This window comes from Pituophis catenifer, unplaced genomic scaffold (assembly GCF_029215685.1).
Source record: "Pituophis catenifer annectens isolate HBS135680 unplaced genomic scaffold, rPitCat1.0.hap2 SCAF_7, whole genome shotgun sequence".
NCBI classification, from domain to species: Eukaryota; Metazoa; Chordata; class Lepidosauria; order Squamata; family Colubridae; genus Pituophis; species Pituophis catenifer.
Window position 1 is genome coordinate 6,293,386 of NW_027256887.1, and position 24,535 is coordinate 6,317,920.

The window sequence follows — 24,535 nt, forward strand, 5'->3', positions numbered from 1 at the left end:
GTGGCAGGGGAAGGATACTGCAAAATCTCCATTCCCACCCCACTCCAGGGGGAAGGATACTGCAAAATCCCCATTCCTACCCCACTCCAGGGGGAAGGATATTGCAAAATCTCCATTCCCACCCCACTCTGGGACCAGCCAGAGGTGGCATTTGCCGGTTCTCTGAACTGCTCAAAATTTCTGCTACCGGTTCTCTAGAACCTGTCAGAACCAGTTGGATTTCACCCTGATCTAAAGCTAAGAAAATGTTTTAAGTATCAGTGTTGTCACAATTGTGCATTTCAACATAAAATGAGGAGACTGCTGTAAAATGCCCTTTCAAACTCATATTTTGTACAGTTTGATTTCTCTACCTTCCTAAAATTAGGAATATGGACCAGTGGCACAGCAAGCTTAGTATAAGCACTACTTTTTTTTAAACCTTTCCTTTATTCCTTTTACTTTTTATGATGACGCTTGACTGTTGTATACATTTCTAAGTAACTAAGTCAATTACACAAACTTCCAGATTGGCTAAAGGACCTGTTTCAGACTCTGGTTTTAGAATGACTAAGCTGAATTATAAATCTAAAGCAAAATAATATACATACATACATACATACATACATATGGCCATGCCCATCCTGGCCACGCCTCCCAGGCCAGAGTGAAATCCAGCAGGTTCTGGAGAACCGGTAGCGGAAATTTTGAGCAGTTCGGAGAACCAGGAACTATCACCTCTGGCTATCCCCAGGAGTGAGGAGGGAATGGAGATTTTGCAATATCCTTCCCCCAGGAGTGGGGAGGGAATGGGGATTTTGCAGTATCCCTCCTCTGGAGTAGGGTGGGAATGGAGATTTTGCAATATCCTTCCCCCAGGAGTGGGGAGGGAATGGGGATTTTGCAGTATCCCTCCTCTGGAGTGGGGAGGGAATGGGGATTTTGCAGTATCCTTCCCCTGGAGTGGGGTGGGAATGGAGATTTTGCAGTATCCTTCCCCTGCCACTCCCACCAAGCCACACCCACAGAACCAGTAGTAAAAAAAGAAATGGATTTCACCACTGCTCCCAGGTCCCCCCCCCAAGCCCCCTGAGGTCAAACACAACCCTGATGTGGCCCTCAATGAAATCGAGTTTGACACCCTTGCTGTATTGTTTTTTAAATGTGTAAATGCTACTTAAGGCTTAGTCTTGCGAACTTTCAGATCGGCCCAAAGTTTTTGAGGGTTAGTTAGAAATTTACCGCTTATTGAGCGTGGCGATAAACATGGGGATCATTTCACCATTTTAAATTGCAGAGTGGCATCTCTAACGGTTAGAAGTGATGGGACATCTGTTCCAATTAAACAGTTCTAATTGCCAGTCAACATTAGGCTAAATGGATTTCCTGGGAGATATCCCAATAAAGCAGCCATCCTGATTTTCTAAGCTCATTTCGACACATTTCCTTTATGGAATCCATGCATACTAATAGAAACATTATAAATCCTGCCTTTAAGAACTGAATTTGGCCCATTTTCACCCTATCTGCAAATCAGCTGCCTTTATAAGATGAAGAACAGTGCAGGCAATGAGCCTTTAAGGAAGTCTACAAGTATATGATTGGATGTCACAAGCAAAAACAGATATACAGATGAACAGAGTCGGAAGGGACCCTGGAGGTCTAGTCCAACCCCTTGCCCAAGCAGGAGACCCTACACCATTTCTGACAGATGGCAGTCCAGTCTCTTCTTGAAAGCCTCCAGGGATGAAGCTCCCACAACTTCCAAAGGCAACTTCTGTTTCATGGGTTGATTGTTCTACTGTCAGAAAATTTCTCCTCGTTTCCAGGTTGAATCTTTCCTTGATCAGTTTCTAGCCATTATTCCTTCTCTGGCCTTTGGGTGCTTTGGAAAATAGCTTGACCTCCCTCCTCTCATGGCAGTCCCTCAAATATTGGAAGACGGCTATCATGTCTCCCCTGGTCCTTCTCTTCACTAGACTAGCCATGCCCAGTTCCTGCAACCGTTCATTGTATGTTTTAGCCTCCAGTCCCCTCATCATCTTGGTTGCTCTTCTCTGCACTCTTTCTAGAGTCTCAACCAGAAGTGGGTTTCAGCAGGTTCTGACCAGTTCTAGAGAACCGGTAGCAGAAATTCTGAGTAGTTCGGAGAACCGGTAGTAAAAATTCTGACTGGCCCCGCCCCCATCTATTCTCTGCCTCCCGAGTCCCAGCTGATCAGGAGGAAATGGGGATTTTGCAGTATCCTTCCCCTGGAGTGAGGTGGGAATGGAGATTTTGTAGTATCCTTCCCCTGCCACATTCACAAAGCCACGCCCACCAAGCCATGCCACGCCCACCAAGCCACACCCACAGAACCGGTAGTAAAAAAATTTGAAACCCAACATCTTTTTATAGTGTGATGACCAAAACCGGATGATTTGAAATCCATCCGGATATAAAAAGCTCCTGATGTTATTTTTTTTTAGATCGCACGTGTCTTTTCTTGGGATTGTAAAGCTGCCAACGTGCAACTCCAAAAAAGGACACAGCTACATTAAAGCATTGACTGCAGGCGCTATGACAGCCCCTCAAATATTGGAACACTGCTATCATGTCTCCCCTGGTCTTTTCTTTTCACTAGACAAGACCTACCCAATTCCTGCAACCATTCTTCATATGTTTTAGCCTCCAAACATCTTTTAATCATCTTTGTTGCTCTTTTCTGCACCAGAATCTCTACATCTTTTTTTATAATATGATGGCCAAAATTGGATGCAATATTCCAAGTGTAGTCTTACCAAGGCTTTATAAATACTTTATAGTATTGTAAGTATTTAAGTATTATACTAATGCTTTACAGATTCCATAACTGTTCACCATTCACTATTTCTTCTATTGCCTTAATCACCAGTTTAACCTTCTTGTGGTAGTGGTGAAAACATCAGAGTTTTCTCCCTTGAATAGAGGAAAAATTCATTTGGTCGATAATAAGGTAAAGGTAAAGGTTCCCCTCGCACATATGTGCTAGTCGTTCCCGACTCTAGGGGGCAGTGCTCATCTCCGTTTCAAATCTGAAGAGCCAGCGCTGTCTGAAGATGTCTCCGTGGTCATGTGGCCGGCATGACTAAACACCAAAGGTGCACGGAACGCTGTTACCTTCCCACCAAAGGTGGTCCCTATTTTTCTACTTGCATTTTTTACCTGCTTTCAAGCTGCTAGGTTGGCAGAAGCTGGGACAAGTCACGGGAGCTCACCCCGTTACGTGGCACTAGGGATTCGAACTGCTGAACTGCCAACCTTTCGATCGACAAGCTCAGCGTCTTAGCCACTGAGCCACCATGTCCCCTTGGTCGATAATAACCCTTCCTTAATATCCCGTCTCATGATTTTTAAGACTGTAAAGGTAAAAAAAAACCTAGTGTTTTTGAACTGAGTCCAGAAATGAATTGATCCTTACCTCTCGGATGTCTTTAGGTGGGATATATCTGGAGCAATCATCAGCAACGAATGTGGGACCTTGGAATCGGGTTCATCCGCCGTGTTCCTCAGAGAAGGCGAGAGAAAACTATGCACTCCATACATGGACATGACAGGTTATGGAAATCTGAGGTTTTATTTCAGCATGGGTGAGTACACGCCATTAATCTTTCTTCACTATTTCATATTTTCCTACAGTGGAGGAGAGTATGTTCAAATGAGTTGATCTCCCACTTGTTTCTGGAAGCTAAAAGGGGTAAAAGGTACAAATGTTTTCCCTATCCGGTCATTTCTGACTCTAGTACAGGGTCAAACTCACGTCATCATGGCAGCATCACGTGACGTATCGGGACTTTTTCCCCCTTCACTAAACCGGGCGTGGGCATGGCCAGCGTTTGACGCATCCAGCCTGTGGGGCCGGGAGTTTGACACCTCTGCTCTAGTAGGTAGTGCTCACCTCGGTGAGCCTCGGTGGTGCAGCGGACTAAAGTGCTGTTAAGTGCTAGCATTTAGCTGCCAGCTGCCTGGAATTAGCGCAAGTTCGAATCTCACCAGGCTCAAGGTTGACTCAGCCTTCCATCCTTTCGAGGTAGGTAAATTGAGGACCCATATTGTGGGGAAAATAAGCCAACTTTGTATAGAACAACACCGCTTAGGGGGAGGCTGAAAGCCCTAATAAGCAGGTATATACAAAAAAGTATGCAGGCTATTGCTATAATGCATTGTAAGCCGCCCTGAGTCTACGGAGAAGGGCGGCATATAAATTGGACTAATAAATAAATAAATAAATAAATAAATAAATAAATAAATAAATAAATCTCCATTTCTTAGCTGAGGGAGCCAGCATTGCCCGAAGACCTTTCTGTGGTCATGTGACCAGCATGACTATACTCCGAGACACCTGAAACAGTTATCTTTCCAGAGGTGGTATTCAGCTGGTTCGCACCGGTTCACACGAACCGTTGGTGGAAATTTGGCCAAGGTCGCCGAACTAGTAGTGATGGCCAGCTGGCCACACTCCCAAACCGGTCCCCCCAGTCACCGCTCGCTCGCCCCGCCCGCCATGTTCTTTGTGCACATGCATCCCATTGCTTTGCAAGTCCAATGGGATGCGCATGCACGAAGAACATGGTGGCGATGGCAGCAGCTTTTTCCGTGACCTCTGGTACTTTTTGGAAGCCTGCAGCCAGCTGCCGCAGCCGTAAAGCAGCTCTCAAAGAGGCTTCTCTGCCAGCTGTTTTCCAGCAGCGGCGGCTGGCTGGGGGCCACCAAAAACTCTGGTCAGCTTGCCTTCCGGACTCTGGACCAGCTGTCACAGAAGGTAAGCAGCCCGAACAAAGAGGCGGAAGTAGGGGAGGAAGTGGGGCTAGGGCTGCTAAAGGAAGAAAAACAAGGGGTGACTGGCAAAGGGAGGGCGGGGGTAGATAGGTGGAAATTCCCAAAAATTTCTTACCTTTATCTGTGGGCATTGCTAGGTGGGGGGGTGTCATGTGACTGAGTGGGCGTGAGTGAAGTCAAGTTGGCCACGCCCACTCAGTCACATGCCCCCCCCACCTTTTTTCTCTGAAGACATTTCACTTCTCATCCAAGAAGCTTCTTCAGCTCTGCCTGGACGGTGGGGAATGGAAGGATTGATACTCCTTGCAGACAGCTGGTCATTTGCGTCCTTTTAGAGAGCTGTTGAGGCCACTTGGAGATTTATCTGTGTCCTGAGGGTCACGTGAGTAGTGCAAATGTGTGTGGGAGTATAAACAGATTTCCCTAAAAATTGCAGACTACAAGGACCATTTGCACTTCAGTTTGAGATGGAGACAACACAGACTCATCCCCAACCGCCTGCTCCTGCGTTCAACAATGAAGGGACACAGGGCAGAAAAACAACCTGCAGCCAAGAAAGCTCCACAGCCATTAGCACCACTCAGGTGACCCTGAGGACACAGATTAAACCTCCAAGTGGCCTCAACAACTCTCTAAAAAGATGCCAATGACCAGCTGTCTGCAAGGAATATAATGTTCTAACCTAGGCTTCCTGAGACAGTAAAAAGCACACGATTAGTCCCAAAAAACCCTCTTTTTATTTCAACGGCTGTGAATTATGTTCATTCACAGCCCATAATGAATCGCAAATAGTTTGTAAAGAGTCCGACAGAAGTCTGCCACAGTCCTTTGGGATAAGGCTGATAAGCACCCACCTTTATCTCCCTTGACACGCTGCCAAAGACCTAATTGGCAACTAGCTTTGCAAGGCCACACGGAGCACAGAGACAAAAAACGGAGCTTCAGAATTTAAACCGACCAGAACGAACAAAGTTGCTTCCTGCAAAGGCTCACATGCCTTTGCTCCTCCTTTGTCTTATGGGAGGAGCCAATCATCTCCAAGGCCTACTTCTGAGTCATCCCTTTTGTTTTAACTGTTCTTGCCTTTTGGCAGCTCTGCGCATGCATGCACTGGGAACAGGCTCCCCCTATTCCTCTGCCTCGCTGATGTCCGACTCTGGAGGCTTTGAAGACAGCACATAACTCCCAGATGGCTCTTTCTCTGCCTCCGATGCAGAGCCTGCATCTGAGCCTTCCCCAGTCTCCAGGACTGGCCCATGTTCCTCCCCAACCTCCTCACTGTCCGACTCTGCTGCCAGCTCCGCAGGCTGCTGGCGGACCATAATATATAAATCCTTCATGGTGGTGTTGCGCCAGCAGCCTGTGCAGCTGGCACTCGAGTCAGACAATGAGGAGGCTGGAGAAGATGTGGTGCCAGAGGCAGGGATTCAGCCAGGGCCTTCAGAACCTCCAGAAGCTCCCATAAATGAAGAGGAAGAAGAGGAGGAGCCTCTTCTCAATGCACGGGCGCGCAGAGTGGCCAAAAGGCAGGAGTGGCTCCTCAAGAGGAGGTCTTCTTGAGAGTAAGACTTGGGGCTAATTGGCCACTCCCTTAGCCTATTTAAGGAGGAATGCCGACTGAAGCAATTTGTAGGGAACAACTTCAGTTCACTCTCCTTCGTGTCTGGATTCTCTGCAAATTGCTTCTGGGCTTTCTGCCAACCTTAGTAAGATTGTGATTACTTTATCTTTGGTTTCTTGTAGGCTGTTAAGAAAGTTTACTAACAGCCTTTGTTTTGAAAAAGACTGAGTTATTTTAGTAAATTAAGTTTTGTACAAACTTTGTGTATGCTGTGTTCTTTGGGGTCCGTAACTGGGGCAGAACAAGAAGCTTCTTGGATGAGAAGCGAAACATCTTCAAAAGAAAAAAACAAGAAAGTCCAATTGCCTCCTGAAAAAGCACCTTTGGGACATGCCATTACTGACTTTTCATGAAACTTTTCATGATTGGAACTAAGGTTGAGACCAACAGGCAAATTTAAATTTCGCAATCCAATGCAGCCTGTTTTTCCTAACCTTCCTTCCTCACCTTCCCCTCCCCAAATATTATTCTGCAACGTCCGCAAATCGGGGTAAACTATACGGGGAAAACTCATCCTTTCAACACTACGTCCATTAATGCGAAACGGAAAGAACGAGAAAGGAAACAGAATGGATCTGTTTTCCCTCGTGAAACTGGTTTTTTTTCTGTCAACAAGATGCAAAAACACCGTTTTCTTACTGGAAGGGGATTCTCTGATCTTCCGTCTCAATTGTCAAATCCCGTTTGTAACGTCTGATGGACCAAGAGTGCAGCAGGAAACGGAGTCTGTTTTGTATCCAGGAAGGCCACACCTGACGGAAAACAGGAAAGACACTTTTGTCAACCTTTTGAACTCCAAGAAAAAAGCTGTTAGCTCAGCACAGCTTGGATGATCTCACTGAAAACACCGATTGTGTGAAAATGAGTTGGTGGAATATTCAAATGTTGCTTTAAAAAAAGAAGAGAGAAAATAATAGATTTTAATTTGATGTTTAAAATGCAAGTGTTCAACTAGCATTAGTTTAGTTTCATTAGCATTATGCCGTGAAAAAATGCGAATATAAATCTCTATTATGTGGGGAGGGGGAAACTTCTGAGCATGCATTGAATGAGGTTATCAAGATGAATGGTGTTACATGTGGTGGGAATGCCCAAAGGTGCAAAAGTTTTGGAATTTATTAAAGAACTGGCTGGAAGAAATTTTGTCAACTAATATAGAAGTCAAACCGGAATTTTTCTTACTGGGAATAATAGAAAGAAAATATAAGAAAGGTACAAATTATTTATTACTGCATATACTCACAGCGGCACGAATAGCCTTCGCTCAAAAATGGAAAGAGAAAGATATTCCAACTGAAGAGGAAATATTACTGAAAATCTTTAACTGCGCAGAAATGGACAGACTCACTTTGGAACTCAAGGATAAAAGCGAAACTAAATACTACAAAATCTGGGAACAATTTTATGATTGGATAGATAATGAGGGTAGCCAAGACAAATGTATAGTGTTAGAACAAAAATATAGATGTTATTATAGATAAATGTATGTTTAAGAGATGAATAAATATACAGAAATAAGGGAAAAAGTATTAATATGATATGTTTAAATAATGAACAAAGCTAAAGAACTATATGGTTGGGGTTTTTTTTAGTTTTTTTTTTTAATTTGATTTATATGCCGCCCTTCTCCGGAGACTCAGGGCAGCTTACAATGCGCTAAGCAATAGCCTTCATTCTTTTGTATATTTATACAAAGTCAGCTTATTGCCCCACAACTGGGTCCTCAATTTACCTACCTTGGAAAGGATGGAAGGCTGAGTCAACCTTGAGCCTTGGCGAGATTCGAACCTGCAGTAATTGCAGGCATCTGGTCTTAATAACCAGCTTAATAACAGGGTGCCTTAGACCACTGTACTACCAAGGCTCTTGTTTATATGAGTACTAATATTATTGTAAAGTGACGGAAGATGTTTGGAACCAGTGATGTCATATCTATGTTGTAGGAGTGGCCAGCTCGTCGTCACTCGTGTCGGGGGCGCTTGTGGGGGCCTGAGCACAGTGAAAATGGGCTCAAGAGCTCCGTTTTCAGCTGTGACGGCCTCCTATAACCCTCTGCCAGTGAAAACGGAGCTCGGGAGCGCCGCACATGGCCCTCACAAGCTCCGTTTTTGGCTGCGACAGCCTCCTGCAACCTTCTGCCAGTGAAAACGGAGATCGGAAGAAAACGGAGCTCCGTTTTCACTGTCAGAGGCATCGCGGGGCAGTCATTTGCTGTTTCCAGGGTGGTCCCGCAGGCCAGATCTAAGCACCCATGGGCCAGATCCGGCCCCCGGGACTTGAGTTTGACACTCCTGCCTTAAGGTAAAGAATAATTCGGGGATGGGGGGAAGGTCATTTTTAACAACAGGGAAATTGGTAAGAAATCTACTATACATACAAGCCATTTTATTATGCATATTATTGTTCCACTTGTATTAGAATGAAAGTTGAATATTCAGTTAGAATTATTTCCCCTATATTGGCCCACGTTACCTTAATAAACCAAAAACAGTCATTGTCACTATTAAAGTAGAAAGAAAGTTAATGCATCTTGCATCTTATTTCAGGAGGGAGCTGTGACACTGGAGAAGCTCATGAAAACGATGTCCTATTATACGCAAAAATTGAAGGAAGAAAAGATCACATAACTCTTGATGTAATGAGCTATGCTTCCCACAGGGTAAGTATTCAACGTGTATCCTGAAAAGAGCATTAAATTGATTACAACAGCCTGACTCCAATTTGTAAAGAGAAATATCTGCTAATGCCACTTTCTGAAATTCTTTTAGGCAGTGTGGGTCACTTTTAAAGGTTGATGATGGAATACAGAAAAAATTCTGACCCGTTCATGAAAGGAAAATGTAGCATCTGAGGGTGTGAGTTTGAAGGAATTAAATTTAAATTTAATTAAATAAATTACATTTAAATTTAAACTGAGGATCCTAGGGGTTGAAGGAAATACATTTAAACTGAGGGTTTTAGGATTTAAAGGAGCTAAATTTAAACTAAGGGTCTTAGGGTTTGAAGGAGCTAAATTTAAATTAAGGGTCTTAGGGTTTGAAGGAGCTAAATTTAAACTAAGGGTCTTAGGGTTTGAAGGAACTACATTTAAACTGAGGGTCTTAGGGTTTGAAGGAACTATATTTAAACTGAGGGTCTTAGGGTTTGAAGGAGCTAAATTTAAACTAAGGGTCTTGGGGTTTGAAGGAACTACATTTAAACTGAGGGTCTTAGGTTTGAAGGCGCTACATTCAAATTAAGGGTCTTAGGGTTTGAAGGGGCTAAATTTAAACAGATAGTCTTAGGGTTTGAAGAAACTATATTTAAACTGAAACTGTTTAAATTAACCACAATTGTCTGTTTTTTGTTGTTTCTATCTAAGAGTCCCTCTTTGGTCTCTGTTGTCATCAGTCCAGAACTTCAAACTCCAGCAACCAAATTCTGCCTCAAGCAAAAGAGCCACCAAGGACGTGACAGAAATATCTGGGCTATCGATTACTTCCATGTCCTGCCAGTCCTTCCTTCTACAGTTACACATATGATCCAGTTTTCCATTAACTTGGGCTGTGGAACCCATCAACCAGGCAACAGGTAAATTTCAATTTATTTATTTTTATTGGCCAGGTGTGATTGGACACACAAGGAATTTGCCTTTGGTGCATACGCTCTCTGTATACATAAAGGAAAAGATACGTTCCTCAAGAATCATAAGGTACAACACTTAATGATAGTCATAGGGTAGAAATAAGCAATCAGGAAACAATATCAATATAAATCGTAAGGATACCAGCAACAAAGTTACAGTCATGCAGTCATAAGCGGAAGGAGATGGGTGGTGGGAACGATGAGAAGATTAATAGTAGTGCAGAGTTAATAAATAGTTTGACAAAGCAAGCCCAGGTGAGATGTTGTAAGTATAATTGGTTCTTTAATTTGTGCTGGTAGTCCTCCACTTACAACACTTCATTTAGTGACTGTTCGAAGTTACAACGGCCCTGGAAAAAGTGACTTATGACCATGCTTCAGACTTACAACCATTGCAGCATTCCCCGTGGTCACGTGATCAAAATTCAGACGCTTGGCAACTGACTCATATTTATGACGGCTGCAGTGTCCCGTGATCCCTTTTTGTACACTTCTGACAAGCCAAGTCAACGGGGAAGCCAGATTCACTTAACAACCGGGTTACTAACTTAACAAACGGCAGCGATTGACGTAACAACTGTGGCAAGAAAGGTCGAAAAATGGGGCAAAACTCACTTAACCAATGTCTCGCTTAGCAACATGGGCTCAATGGTGGTCATAAGTCGAGGACTAACTATATAGCCCTCCCTGTCCCAGGAATTAGGGAAGAGACAGTGTACATGTTATACTAGTAAACTCTTCTGGGTCCCTGAATTTTGAAAAAGGTCCTTCCGCACGTAATTAGCTTCCATCCTATTGTTAGATTATAGCACTGGTAGCTGGTTCTGTCCTAGAACAATAAGAGAGGCTCTCCTACTCCTACTAATCCACGCACCCCACTCCCTGTAGCACCGATGCTGTTACCTAGTATGGTAATGAAACGTCTCCAAGAAAACCATCAAGCTCAGAGAGCACAAAAGGACTTCTCAGTTCAACCCTGAGCTACAAAAAATCTCTTCTATTAGCATTACGTAGTTGCCTAAGAGACCACAAATCCCATTCGTGTTGAAATAGATTATCTCAGTTTGGTCAACTAAATCTTCTGGTCAACTAAATGTTTCAATTTATGCCAGACACATAGACCTTGGAAGTCTTTTAGTCCAATCCTCTGCCCATGGCAGGAGATCCTATACCATTCTGGACTTTCTTTGGGCTTGATGGGATTATTACACATGGTTGTAAAAAAAAGATAACTTTAGAATAACAAAACAGAATCATAGAGTTGGAGGACGCCAGAGGTCCTCCAGACCAATCCCACATCCAAGCAGCAGACCTTACACCAGGGGTGTCAAACCCGATTTCATTGAGGGCCACATCAGGGCTGTGTTTGACCTCAGGGGGCCTGGGTGGGCATGGCCTGCTTGACATCACTCATGTCGGAGGGACCTGTGGTGGACCAAGCCGGGGAGAGCATTTGATGGCCATGACCGGGAGGATTTTTCATCAGGTTCACCTGATTTGCCAGTTGCGTCCCTTTCTGGATCGGGACTCCCTACACACGGTCACTCATGCCCTCGTCACCTCCCGCCTGGACTACTGTAATGCTCTCTTCGTGGGGCTCCCCTTCAGGAGCACCCAGAGGCTCCAACTGGCGCAGAGTGCAGCCGCGCAGGTGGTAATGGGAGTGACATGGCGTTCCCATGTAACACCTCTCCTGCGCGAGCTGCACTGGCTCCCGGTGGTCTTCCGGGTGCGCTTCAAGGTATTGGTTACCACCTTTAGAGTGCTCCATGGCTTAGGACCTAGTTACCTACAGGACTGCCTACTACCACCAATAGCCTCCCACCGGCCAGTACGCTCTCATAGAGAGGGGCTCCTCTAGATGCCGTCGGCCAAACAATGTCGACTGGCGGCCCCTAGGGGGAGAGCCTTCTCTGTGGGGGCACGTACTATCTGGAACGAGCTCCCCCCGGAGATATGGAGGATCCCAGATCTGCGCACCTTCCGCCGCGCTCTTAAGACCTTTTTATTCCGCCAGGCAGGCCTGGCCTAATCTTTTCCCTCTTTTTAATTATGCAAATTTTAATCGGTTTTTAAATGATTGGGGTGTTTTAATCTGGCTGGGACAAATTGTTTAATTTGATTTTACTTTGTTTTTAAATTTTGTATCTCTGTATTTTTACTGTTTGGCTGTTCACTGCCCTGAGTCCTTCGGGAGTAGGGCAGTATATAAATCAAATAAAGTAAGTAAGTGAGTAAAACGGGCTCCTGAACTCCATTTTCGGCTGCAACAGCCTCCTGCAACCCACTGCCAGCAAAAACAGAGCTCAGGAGAGCCACACACGACCTTCCCAAGCACTCTTTTCGGCTGTGACAGTCTCCTGCAACCCTTTGCCAGCAAAAGTGGAGCTTGCAATGGCTGCTTGCATCTCTCCCGAGCTCCATTTTTGCTGACAGAGACACCACGGGCTGGTCTGCTGTTTCCAGGGCAACCCCCCGGGCCAAATGTAAGCACCTCTTGGGCCGGATCCAGCCCCCAGGCCTTGAGTTTGATACTCCTGCCTTATAATATTTCAGACAAATGGTATAGGGCCGTGATGGCAAACCTATGGCACGCGTGCCACAGGTGGCACATCGAGCCATATCTGTGGGCACGCGAGCGTTGCCCTAGCTCAGCTCCAGCACGCATACGCGTGCCGGGCACCTGATTTTCGGGCCTTCTGGGCCCACCAGAAGTCGGGAAACAGGCCATTTCCAGTCTCTGGAGGGTCTCCAGGGGGATGGGGAAGGCCATTTTCACCCTCCCCAGACTCCAAGAAAGCCTCTGGAGCCTGGAGGGAGTGGAAAATAGGCCTTCCGGTCTCACCAGAAGTCGAGAAATGGGCCCTTTCCAGCCTCTGTAGGGCCTCCAGGGGGATGGGGAAGGCCATTTTCACCCTCCCCAGACTCCAAGAAAGCCTCTGGAGCCTGGAGGGAGTGGAAAATAGGCCTTCCGGTCCCACCAGAAGTCGAGAAATGGGCCCTTTCCAGCCTCTGGAGGGTCTCCAGGGGGATGGGGAAGGCCATTTTCACCCTCCCCAGGCGCCAAGAAAAACTCTGGAGCCTGGGGAGGGCAAAAAAACGGGCCTACTGGGCCCACTGGCAACCTTTTGGCCATTGCGTGCCTTCTGCACCTAATAAACAAACAAACAAATAAAAACACTGGGGAAAGAAATGGTTAAAAAATTTAAAGCAGAGCTTCCTCCCTCAGGTTTTTCCAGAAATAGGGGATTCCAAGAAGTTTCTTCTGGAAACTGCGGTTCCAAATTTTATGGGATAAAAGAGGCTGGTGAAAAATCCCCTTTTTCATCGCTGCTGCCATGCATTGTTGTCAGTCTTTCGAGTCTGCTGTACATTTATATGCAAATGAGGGCCTTCTTCGTATAGATATTTATTTGTTCTGCTGGTGCTGAGCACAATATCACCTCAGGATGGGGACCTAAAGTGTTTCCATTTTTAGTAAGCGGCGCTGAATAGAAGCTGCAATATGAATAATTCTTTTTTTTTTTTAAACGAAAGTCTCTTTTAAGATACACGGATCAGCATAATTTTCTGCTTGATCGTGAAGCTTTCCTCACGGAGCCTTTGATCTCTTTTGAAACGTTAGTTTATTTTCTTTTTGTTTCCTCAAACCCACTTTTTGTTTCTCTCTCTCTTTTTTTTTACGAGTTGCTAACTCTCAACCAATCTCATCTGAATTTCAAAAACAATTTGGCAGCGTGGGTTTCTTGAGCCATTAAAGCGTTATTTTGAATAGCGCCGTCATTTCATGACTGGGAGTGTAGGAAACCTCGCATAAATATACGAAGTGAATAGGGTCCTCGAGGTATCCATATCAATTTTTTACCTCAGATGGAATCAGTGAAGCCTCCTAAGCCATTTAATGCAAATTTAAAATACCGGGCGCAGAATAACTTGCATAAAAAGGCATTCTTCAAGAGAAGCCGTATCCAAATAAATGATTCTGTGAGACGGGTAAGTCGTCTTCTGCTTATTTGGTGTCAAGCTAATGAATTATTAATTCGTTTTAATGTATCATCTGCGGCATTTTAAATGGGGGCCGTTCGAATTAAATTGCTCCGCTTACGTTAGGGTACGCGCACCACATTTTTCAAGCGAGTAAGTTTCTGTTAATGCTTCCCCAATTACTGGGCAGCTCCCAGAATATAATAAGGCTCATGCTTCATCAGAATGGGTGTAGCTGACTTTCATTTTTCATAATGAGGGGCGGCCATGTTTTCTTAAAAATTTCAGGAGTTGGTGTTGTTCCAGGGATGAAATCCACCAGGTTCTGACAGGTTCTGGAGAACCGGTAGTGGAAATTTTGAGTAGTTTGGAGAACCGCTAGCAGAAATTTTGAGTAGTTCAGAGAACCAGTAGCAGAAATTTTGAGTAGTTCTGAGAACAGGCAAATGCCACCTCTGGCTGGTCCCTGAGTGGGGTGGGAATGGGGATTTGGCAGTATCCTTCCCCTGCCATACCCACCAAACCATGCCCACCAAGCCACACCATGCCCACCAAGCCACGCCCACAGAACCGGTAGTAAAAAAAAAAAATTGAATTTCACCACTGTGTTGTTCTGAGTCAAAAAAAAAAGAAAAGAAAAGAAAAGAACCACCCACAAGAATAAATCAACTGGAGATCTCTCACAAATCCCTCATGGCAGGAATTGTGCGATGGGTCCTCATTTTACTGACTTCGGAAGGACAGAAGGCTGAGTCAACCCTGAGTCCCGTCAGGATCGAACTCCAGGTTGTGGGCAGAGCCCAGCCTCCAATACCGCATTCCCACCACCGCTCCATCAGGGTTCCTGGCAATATGTTTGTCACTCTGCTTTGACCGGCCCACACTTTTACGTGACAGGAGATGGCACAAGATGATTGAAAATGGAGGGCAGGGAAGAGATGCTGTGAAGTCCTTCTGACGCTTCGAAGCAGCTCTCCCATGGGGATGAAATGGCCTCGTTGAAGATCGGGAGTTGAATTTTGACTGGTGAGAGCTGCAGGCAGGATCTCACCACGTTCTCCCCAATGTCCTCTAGTCAACGTCTGTCTTTCCCATTCAGTTTCCGAAAATGTTTGTGTTGACTAGGCATCCATACAGAACTTCATACCTTCTAACGCTGAACTTAATAACTATAAAGCTTACTGATAAAGGAGAATATTTGTTGCTCCCCATTGAAATGAGAGGTTGGAGGTGGTCTCTGAGCTTGGTGGTTTTCTTGCAGATGTTTCATTAGATACCCCACACCCTTCTAGCCACACTAGCACCAAGGTTCAAAGGACCTCACAGTCTTCTTCATCCTTCTCCTCTTCCTCCTCCAATCCACACACCCCAGTCCCTTCTAGGACTGATGATGTTATCTAGTTGGGTAATGAAACATCTATAAGAAAATCACCAAGATCAGAGAACATCAAGGAGCCCACAGTCGTCCTCCTCCTCCTCCTCCTCCTCCTCCTCCTCCTCCTCCTCCTTTCCACAAATCCCATTCCCTTCTAGCACTGATGATGTTACCTAGTTTGGTACTAAAACGTTTCCAAGAAAACAACCAAGCTCAGAGACTACCAACAATCTCCCTTAAACAATTTAACCCAAACATTTAGCCTTCTAACCCTTACACAAAATCCTCCGAGGAACTTATTGTTGGCAGAATCACCCCAACCTTTCCTCTCAATTTCTCTTGGTCTGGCTTCTCATCAGTGCTAATGATAATACTCAGTGCTGAGTAGAATTTAATCAAATGTGCCTGCAGCTTAAGTAAGGCTTTAGAGGCATTGTCAACATACCCACCAGGCCAAACGTTTTCTGACGTGGGTAACCATCTCGTGTTTTTGGTGCATCTTGAATTGTTCAGCTTTTCAGCGCTCCCAGGCATTTCATATTTCAAGCATCTGGAAGATCAATTATTTAGTAAGCCGTGATTATAAAGCTTTTATGCATTCTTGGTGCAGATACCAATTTATGGCAATTTAATCCGGATAAGAAATCAGATTGTTCTCTTTTGTGTCTTTCTTTTTGTTGGCAGTGTTAGCTTGGAATTCTCCACCAACCATGGACGCTCTTGGTCATTGCTTCACTCCGAATGTTTGCCAGAGACCTGTGCTGGATCCCATCTTCCCCACAGCACGGTCTACGCATCCGAAAACTACAGTGGGTGAGGGGATATTTTTGTGCAAAATAACTGTCTGAAGCATGATGAAAAACTTAAATCGTTCGGGATTCTGTGAAGATAACAACGTCTTGTAATTTCTTCTCTCTGACAAACCAAGGCAGTTATAAATAAGTGCTGTGGTGTTAAAAATGCTCTTCTCCCAAAATTAATAAAAGGCCCTTCCATCTTCAAGGGTTTTAGCGATGAAAATGGACTTGATAGAACAATGTTTCGTTTTGGAAGCATCTGTCGAAACTAAAACCTAGTTTTAACCATATACAATATTTCTAGAAATTCTTTCTGAACTGAAAGCAACAGTAGGGTAGATCTAAAACATATGGTGGAATAAGATTGTTCAAAAGTGGTAAATTTTGTGTGTTGAGAGATGACTGAGGTAGGATTTATACCATTACATTTACACTGGTGGCCAAAATTGTGCAAACCTTTTGGGAAAAGTGTATTTTCTAAAACTAGCTAATAACACTACTTTTTTTTTGAAGTAGTGCCATAAAATTAAATATCAATGGAAAGATAATTTAAGCAAGAATGTAATGCAATAACTTTTGTGAAGGATTTGCTATTAGAATAGCAGTTACAGTATAGAGAAGAAAAGTGAAATACGTAGAAAAAACGAGATATACAAAAATGATCACCATAGAAAAACAAGATATACAAAAATGATCACCATGTTAGTTCATACTTAGTTGGGTAACCTTTAGCATGAATTATGGCCTTACAACATCTTCCCATGGAGTGAACCAAGTCTTTTAGTTCTGCAGCTATTATCATGTGAAACCAAGATTGAATGATGGCTTCTATTAACTGGGTTTTATTGCTGGGTTGCTTCTGACTAACAAGTTTCTTTAGTCGGCTCCCTAGATTTTCAATTGGGTTAAGGTCTGGGCTATTCCCAGGCCATTCCAGCAGTGGAATAGGATTATCTTGAAACTCCAAAAAAAAAGAGGTGTTATTAGCCATCCAACCTCACAAATACACTTTTCTCAAAAGGTTCCCACAATTTTGGCCACTACTAAACATTCTCACCGAATTTAGGTCAATACAGGTAGTTCTCAATTTACAACAGTTCGTTTAGTGACTGTTTGAAGTTACAACGGCTTGTGACCATTTTTCACACTTACAACTGTTGTAGCATCCCCTGATGACGTGAGCAAAATTCGGACACTTGGCAACTGATTCGTATTTACGACGGTAGCCATGTTAACTAACTGAACAACTGCAGTGATTCACTTAACAACTGTGTCAAGGAAGGTTGTAAAACAGGGCAAAACTCACTTAGCAGTGGAAAACGAGGGGCACAATTGTGATCGTAAGTCGAAGACTACCCGCAATGAAAAACAACCTGATGTTGTTTGTAGACGGAACTGGAATTGCTGTGTTTTTGTTTAAGCTTGAACGACTTTACATTTTAAAATCAACTTTTCAAAAACTTTAAAAGCCGGAAATCTCATCTCTTTTGTTTCAGGTGGAACCGTATAACTATTCCCCTTCCAAATGCAGCCTTAACTAGAGATACCAGAATTCGATGGAGACAAACCGGATCGGTTCTTGGAAACATGTGGGCAATTGACAGCAGTTAGTAGTATTTATTACCACCAGTGTTATCTTGTTGTTGTTGTTAGTCGCGAAGTCGTGTCCGACCCATTGTGACCCCATGGACAACGTTCCTCCAGGCCTTCCTGTCCTCTTCCATCCTCTGGAATCCATTTAAGCCGACTGCTTCAGTGACTCCATCCAGCCACCTTGTTCTCTGCCATCCCCGTCTTTTTTTGCCCTCAGCATTAGGCTCTTCTCAGGGAGTCCTTCCTTCTCATTAGGTGGCCAAAGTATTTGACCAGTGTTATCTACATAGTACCAAAACTGTCCTGTGTGTAACCTTTAACTAGGCAAAACGGTGTGTCATAGGGACAGCTGGACCATTAAAGGGTGAAGCACATGGGGAAAATATAATAACAACAACTCCTCTCAAAGTTCTCTAGATTAATCAGGGGTTGCTTACTATACGATTCTGACAGAGATTCTACCAGATGCAGAGGTGTATTAGAGTAGCCCCACAGTATAGATCTGTGGGTTTGTCCACAAATTTCACCTGCCATGAACTTTTGAGAATGTGTGAAATGAAAATAGACAGGAGACTGGATGACTAAACCTCCCCTCACTCTATTCAGGATGTCTTCCAGGGGTGGGATGCTGCAGGTAAGCAGGAGTTCGGGAGAACCTCTAGCTAAGATTCTGTGCAGTTCGGAGAACCCCCAAATCCCACTCCTGGCTGGCCCCGCCCATCCCACCCCACCCCTCCCAGGAGTCCCCACGCGGCCCATTTTGGATGCAGGTAAGTGCAGGGTGTGTGCGGAGGCTTGGGGAGGGTGAAAATAGGCCTACTGGAAGTTCGGGAAGGCCAGAAATGGGCCTGTTTTCGGCCTCCAGAGGGCCTCCGGAGCCTCCCGGAAGCTCGAGGAAAGCCTCCGGAGCACAGGGAGGGCAAAAATGCCCCCCCCCATCATGATACAGGAGGCCAACTAGGCCACGCCCACCATGGCCATGTCCACTCAGTAACCGGGCAGAGAACCCCTTGCTAAAATTTTTGAAGCCCACCCCTGATGTCTTCCCAGGCTCCTAATGATCTTCTAACTTTAATTTTTTTTTTTAAGTAATTTTGAGACAGAAAACTCTTTTATTTAAGCAAGAACCTTCTTCTATGAGCCTTCTTAATCTGAAAACCCCTCTTGGAAAACATAATTCATTCTTAATATGTCCTTATGAGGTCGTTCACTTCTGTATTGAAGCAGGGATGAAGTAGTCCATGTTTCAAGGCCATATTAAATATTTGAAGTGCGGCTACCACTTTCCAGAAGTGAAGGAATATTAATATCAGACATTCATAATCATTCTTAATCTCAGGCCATGCTGAGAATAGAATCAAGTTTAGGTTAGGGAATTACTTGTTTGGTTGCGGTTATTCCAGTTGTAACGTCTTGGGCAGATAAGTAGAACATAGAATAATAGTCTATTATTCTACTACTATTAACTATTTGGAGAATCTTTGTGTGAAGGCATCTGGCGAAAGGGAAGCAGTAGCTCTCTGAGTAACTTTTTTTTCTCTATCTGCTGTCAAAAGTATGATAGAAGTTTTTAAAAGTTACAGGTAGTCCTTAAGTTATAATTGGTTGTTTAGCAACCGTTCAAAGTTACAATGGACTACCCGGTCGCCTGGGTTTGAAGTTTCAATGGCCACCTCTGTAGTCACATGATCACATGTTGAGTGCTTGGCAGCCAGCGGCCATTTGCAGCCTCCTGTTATGTCATGACCTCAAATATTGACTTTTTCCTCCCCTGAAAACTGCTATTTACTTCTGATTTCTGGCACACACACAAACACACACACACACACACACACACACACACACACACACACACACACAAAGGCATTGTGTTCTATTCTACTCGACTCAACTCCATTCCATTCCATTCCATATATTCTATTCTATTCCGTTCCATTCCGTTCCATTCCATTCCATTCCATATATTCTATTCTATTCCGTTCTGTTCCGTTCCATTCCATTCCATTCCATATATTCTATTCTACTCTACTCTACTCTATTCCATTCCATTCCATATATTCTATTCTATTCCGTTCCATTCCGTTCCATTCCATTCCATTCCATTCCATATATTCTATTCTATTCCGTTCTGTTCCGTTCCATTCCATTCCATTCCATATATTCTATTCTATTCCGTTCTGTTCCGTTCCATTCCATTCCATTCCATATATTCTATTCTACTCTACTCTACTCTACTCTACTCTTCTCTCCTCTCCTCTACTCTACTCTACTCCATTCCATTCCATATATTCTATTCTACTCTACTCTACTCTACTCTACTCTATTCTATTCCATTCCATTCCATTCCATTCCATTCCATATATTCTATTCTATTCCGTTCCGTTCCGTTCCTTTCCATTCCATTCCATTCCATTCCATATATTCTATTCTATTCTATTCCATTCCATTCCATTCCATTCCGTTCCATTCCATCTGTTCTGTTCTGTTCTGTTCTGTTCTGTTCTGTTCTGTTCTGTTCTGTTCTGTTCCGTTCCATTATGTAAAATCAAGTGCAATCACATGGTAATGACCAGCACAAGTTACAACCATAATTCCAGGCTCTATTACAATCCTAAATCAAGGACAACCTGTGTATAATTAGTCTTGCTAGATACATTGTAATGAATTTTGTATGCCCACCACTTAAATATATACAAAGTTCTGGAATTTAACTTCAGCACATTTATTTATTTTTTTCCTTTCCTGCAGTTTACATTGGTCCGTCTTGTCTCAAATTCTGCTCAGGGCGAGGTCAATGCACGAGAACCGGTTGCAAGTAAGTCTGATCACAACGCATTGGCCAGCGTCTTTGCGTTTCTGTAAAGTTGTTTTCTCGGTTGTAGGACAACCTGTCTTGTGGTATTACAGCTTCTCCTGATAGCACAATCAGAATCTCCCCCCCCCCGCCCCCAAAATGACAGATTCCTGCTTTGCTTAGATCAGACGTACTATATCTCTACAGGAGATTGAATGCGTGGACTGTCATGACATTAACACAACAGCCTTAACTGGAACTAGAGGTGGTGGTGGTGGGGGAACTTATTTTGGGTTCTAATTAATTCTCTGTCATTTGAATGATTATCTTTCTACTTTTTTCTAAATCATGAGAGTGGGTAGCCCTTTTAGGTTTTGACCGTTCTAATTTGAAACATATTTGTAAGCCTTTATTTTATTTGGAAGTCTTTGGGAACCAGAGGCTAAAACATAGGAAGAACGGTTGCTGGAATTGGGTATGTCTAGTTTAATGAAAAGAAGGACTAGGGGAGACATGATAGCTGTGTTCCAATATTTGAGGGGCTGCCACAAAGAAGAGGGAGTGATCCTATGCTCCAAATGATCTGAGGGTAGAACAAGAAGCAATGGGTGGAAACTAATCAAAGAGAGAAGCAACTTAGAACTAAGGAGAAATTTCCTGACAGTTAGAACAATTAATCAGTGGAACAACTTCCCTCCAGAAGTTGTGAATGCTCCAACATTAGAAGTTTTTAAGAAGATGTTGGATAACCATTTGTCTGAAGTGGTGTAGGGTTTCCTGCCTAAGCGGGGTTGGACTAGAAGACCTCCAAGGTCCCTTCCAACTCTGTTATTCTATTATGTTCTATTTATTGTTCAACTGCATTGTGGAAATGCCTTCCCATGAAATCATAAGAAAACCTCTCAGAGGAGATATTGTCTGTGACCTCTAAAGGAGGGGATTTTGTGCACTTGCAAATAGAAGTGGAACCACTGTGGAAGCAAAATCAGCACTAATTGTAATAAGTGCCTTGGGTGCAATTGCAAGAAATCTGGAACACCGCTTGAGCATCATTGTCATTGACAAAATCCCCCATCAGTCAATTGCAAAAGGCAGCTTTATCTGGAACATCTTACAGGCTGCAACAATATACCTTTAATATTATTAAACAACCATGTCTTATCTATCCCAAGGGCTTGAGAAGGATTTGATAGCTGGATAAAAAAATGCTAAATCCAGTCTAAAGATCTGGCTGACTGTGTGAGTGGCCACAACAACAATAATAATAGCAAAATCCTATACTTGCAGTTAGTCATGGACTGTTTAGTTTCATTTTTTGATAACTTTGGAAAGAAGAACGCCAGTTTGGTCTAGTGGGTAAGGCACTTGGTTAGAAAGTGGGAGGCCGTGAGTTCAAGTCCTGCCTTAGCCATGAAAGCCAGCTGGGTGACTTTGGACCAATCACCAGGAGACTGTGAGTTCTAGTCCTGCCTTAGCCATGAAAGATGGCTGGGTGACTTTGGACCAATCACCAGGAGACTGTGAGTTCTAGTCCCGCCTTAGCCATGAAAGACAGCTGGGTGACTTTGGACCAATCACCAGGAGACTGTGAGTTCTAGTCCCGCCTTAGCCATGAAAGAAGCTGGGTGACTTTGGACCAATCACCAGGAGATTGTGAGTTCTAGTCCTGCTTTAGCTGTGAAAGCCAGCTGCGAGACTTTGGACCAATCCTTCTCTCTCAGCCCAATCCATCTCACAGGCTTGTTGTTGTTTTTGTGGGGAAAAATAGGAGGAGAAAGGTGTGCTGGATATATTTGCCACCTTGAGTTGTTTGCAAAAATAAGGTGGAATACAAATAAATTAATTAATTAAAATTAAAATCGAAACAAATGAGGAGAGGGAGACACATGGGTATTAGCTTTTTGTGACCTTGTGGCTTGTATTTCTTAAAGATCTCGTACAACATTCACGACTTATTTCTCTCAAAGGTCGATCCTATTTAGCTGATATTTTGCTTCTTTCCGTCACAGGTGTGATCCTGGCTTTTCAGGTCCGGCGTGCGAAATGGCTTCTCAAACTTTTCCGATGTTCATCTCGGAAACCTTCAGCAATTCCAGGCTCTCTTCCTATCACAACTTTTACTCTATCCGTGGTGCTGAAGTCAGTTTCGGCTGCGGAGTCCTAGCGAGCGGCAAAGCCCTGGTTTTTAACAAGGATGGGAGACGTCAACTCGTCACGTCTTTCTTCGACAGCTCCCAATCAAGGTAAACGGGGATAAACGAAAACAATGCAGGCTCCTTTGAATTCAGTTCTGGATCATGAATCTCTGGGATGAATCTCTTATATTTTCAATTAAAAAGAGGAGCTTCTGCTTGACCGAGAAAAAAATAAAATAAAAATCCAGCGCTTGAATTTTTGACGGCTTCGTATATTTTTACATTTAATTCTGGATACGAGAATGCTTTTTTTTTAAAAAAAAAAAACTTTATTTGCAGGGCTAAGTGTTTAATACATTGGGGGGTAATTATACAGTGCCTGAGTTTGCAAACATGCAACATTAATATCAAAAAGTGAGTGTCAGAGCCAAGTGCTGGTTAATTATTTACGGGCTTGTATTTATTTTGACAGCTTGTGGCAGCTGATTAGATCCATTCAATCGTTCCTCCACCCCTCCGGTTCCTAATAAATAATGGAATGCAATAGTGATTGGCATTTAAAAACAATCCACGCCGTACTACCTGGCTGGACTGAATAAACAATTTCAACATCGGCAAGGAGCCATCAGTATTGTTGATGTTAGCTTCGCTTTAATGTACAAGGATTAAAATGAAATAAAATGGCAGGTCTGGGAAGAGAATCCTGCGGAGATGGTAATTTATAATGATTCGAACTCTTTGTCAAACCAGATTCCTCCAGTTCACTCTGAGACTCGGTAGCAGATCTGTTCTGAGTACTTGCAAAGCCCCAGATCAACCTGGCGAAGGTGTTTTACTGCACTACTCGTACGACAACGGGATTACGTGGAAGCTTCTGGAACATTACCCGTATCTCAACTATCACGAGCCAAGGTAAATGCATTGCTTTAATGGGACACAATGCCAAAGTATCCTATTAGGAAGCAGTTCAATAGCCTCTGTGCCCATGGTCAAATTCAGGGGTGAAATGCTCCCGGTTCGGCCCAGTTTGGAGAACCGGTTGCGATGGCAGCTTGAGGCTCCGCCCACTCACCCGGTCGGTCGTTACTTCCTGGTTTTAACCAGGAAGCAACCTGTTTTTTTACCCTCTGCGAATGCGCAGAATAGTTTGCGCCAGGGGTGGGTTCTAAATTTTTTTTACTACCGGTTCTGTGGGTGTGGCTTATTTTGTGGGTGTGGCTTGGAGGTCATGTGACTAGGTGGGCGTGGCTAGCTGGTCAGAGTCATTTCTGGAAGGTCCTCGCACTTACGACCAGTCCTCGCACTTACGACCCGACTCATTTGTTTGCTTTTAACACTGATCAGCAGTAGGGCGGCCCTTTGAAGCCCCGCGGCAAGAGTTTAAACAGTTTTTTTTCCCTCTAGTCATCAGCTGGGACTCAGGAGGCAGCAATAGATTGGGGGTGGGACCAAATAAAAGGTAAGAATAACGTGGGGGTGGGGGGGGCGGGCAGGGGGTGGGAGGGCGGGGGGGGGGAGAACCAGTTCGGTGATGTCATATTGTCACCGCTACCGGCTCGGCCGAACCGGACCAAACCGGGACGAACCCACCACTGGTTTGCGCATGCGCAGAGGTTCGGCGCGTGGGGCGTGTGCACTTCCAAACCAGTAAGGAGGGTAAGTAGATTTCACCCCTGGTCAAATTGCTATAATCCTTTTTACAACCTATTGTAGCCTTGATGTATCTGCTTTCTATCCTGCCTTTGTACGAAGAAATTTGAGGCTCTGCAGAAGTTCTTACTGTTTTTTAAATCCCAATAACAATCCTTTCAAGAGGCGATGTTGTGAGGAATGTTG

At 44.0% G+C, this 24,535-nt stretch overlaps 1 protein-coding gene across 1 annotated transcript in view; it reads left to right on the forward strand.

The window, feature by feature from the left end:
• Positions 1 to 24,535, forward strand: part of RELN (reelin) — a 290,109-nt gene that overhangs the window by 108,172 nt on the left and 157,402 nt on the right. The window contains exons 10-17 of the mRNA XM_070947738.1: positions 3,436 to 3,587; positions 8,944 to 9,056; positions 9,759 to 9,967; positions 16,065 to 16,193; positions 17,674 to 17,783; positions 20,519 to 20,585; positions 22,574 to 22,807; positions 23,450 to 23,611. Coding sequence (XP_070803839.1) covers positions 3,436 to 3,587; positions 8,944 to 9,056; positions 9,759 to 9,967; positions 16,065 to 16,193; positions 17,674 to 17,783; positions 20,519 to 20,585; positions 22,574 to 22,807; positions 23,450 to 23,611 — 1,176 coding nt within the window. The remainder of the gene's footprint in view (positions 1 to 3,435; positions 3,588 to 8,943; positions 9,057 to 9,758; positions 9,968 to 16,064; positions 16,194 to 17,673; positions 17,784 to 20,518; positions 20,586 to 22,573; positions 22,808 to 23,449; positions 23,612 to 24,535) is intronic.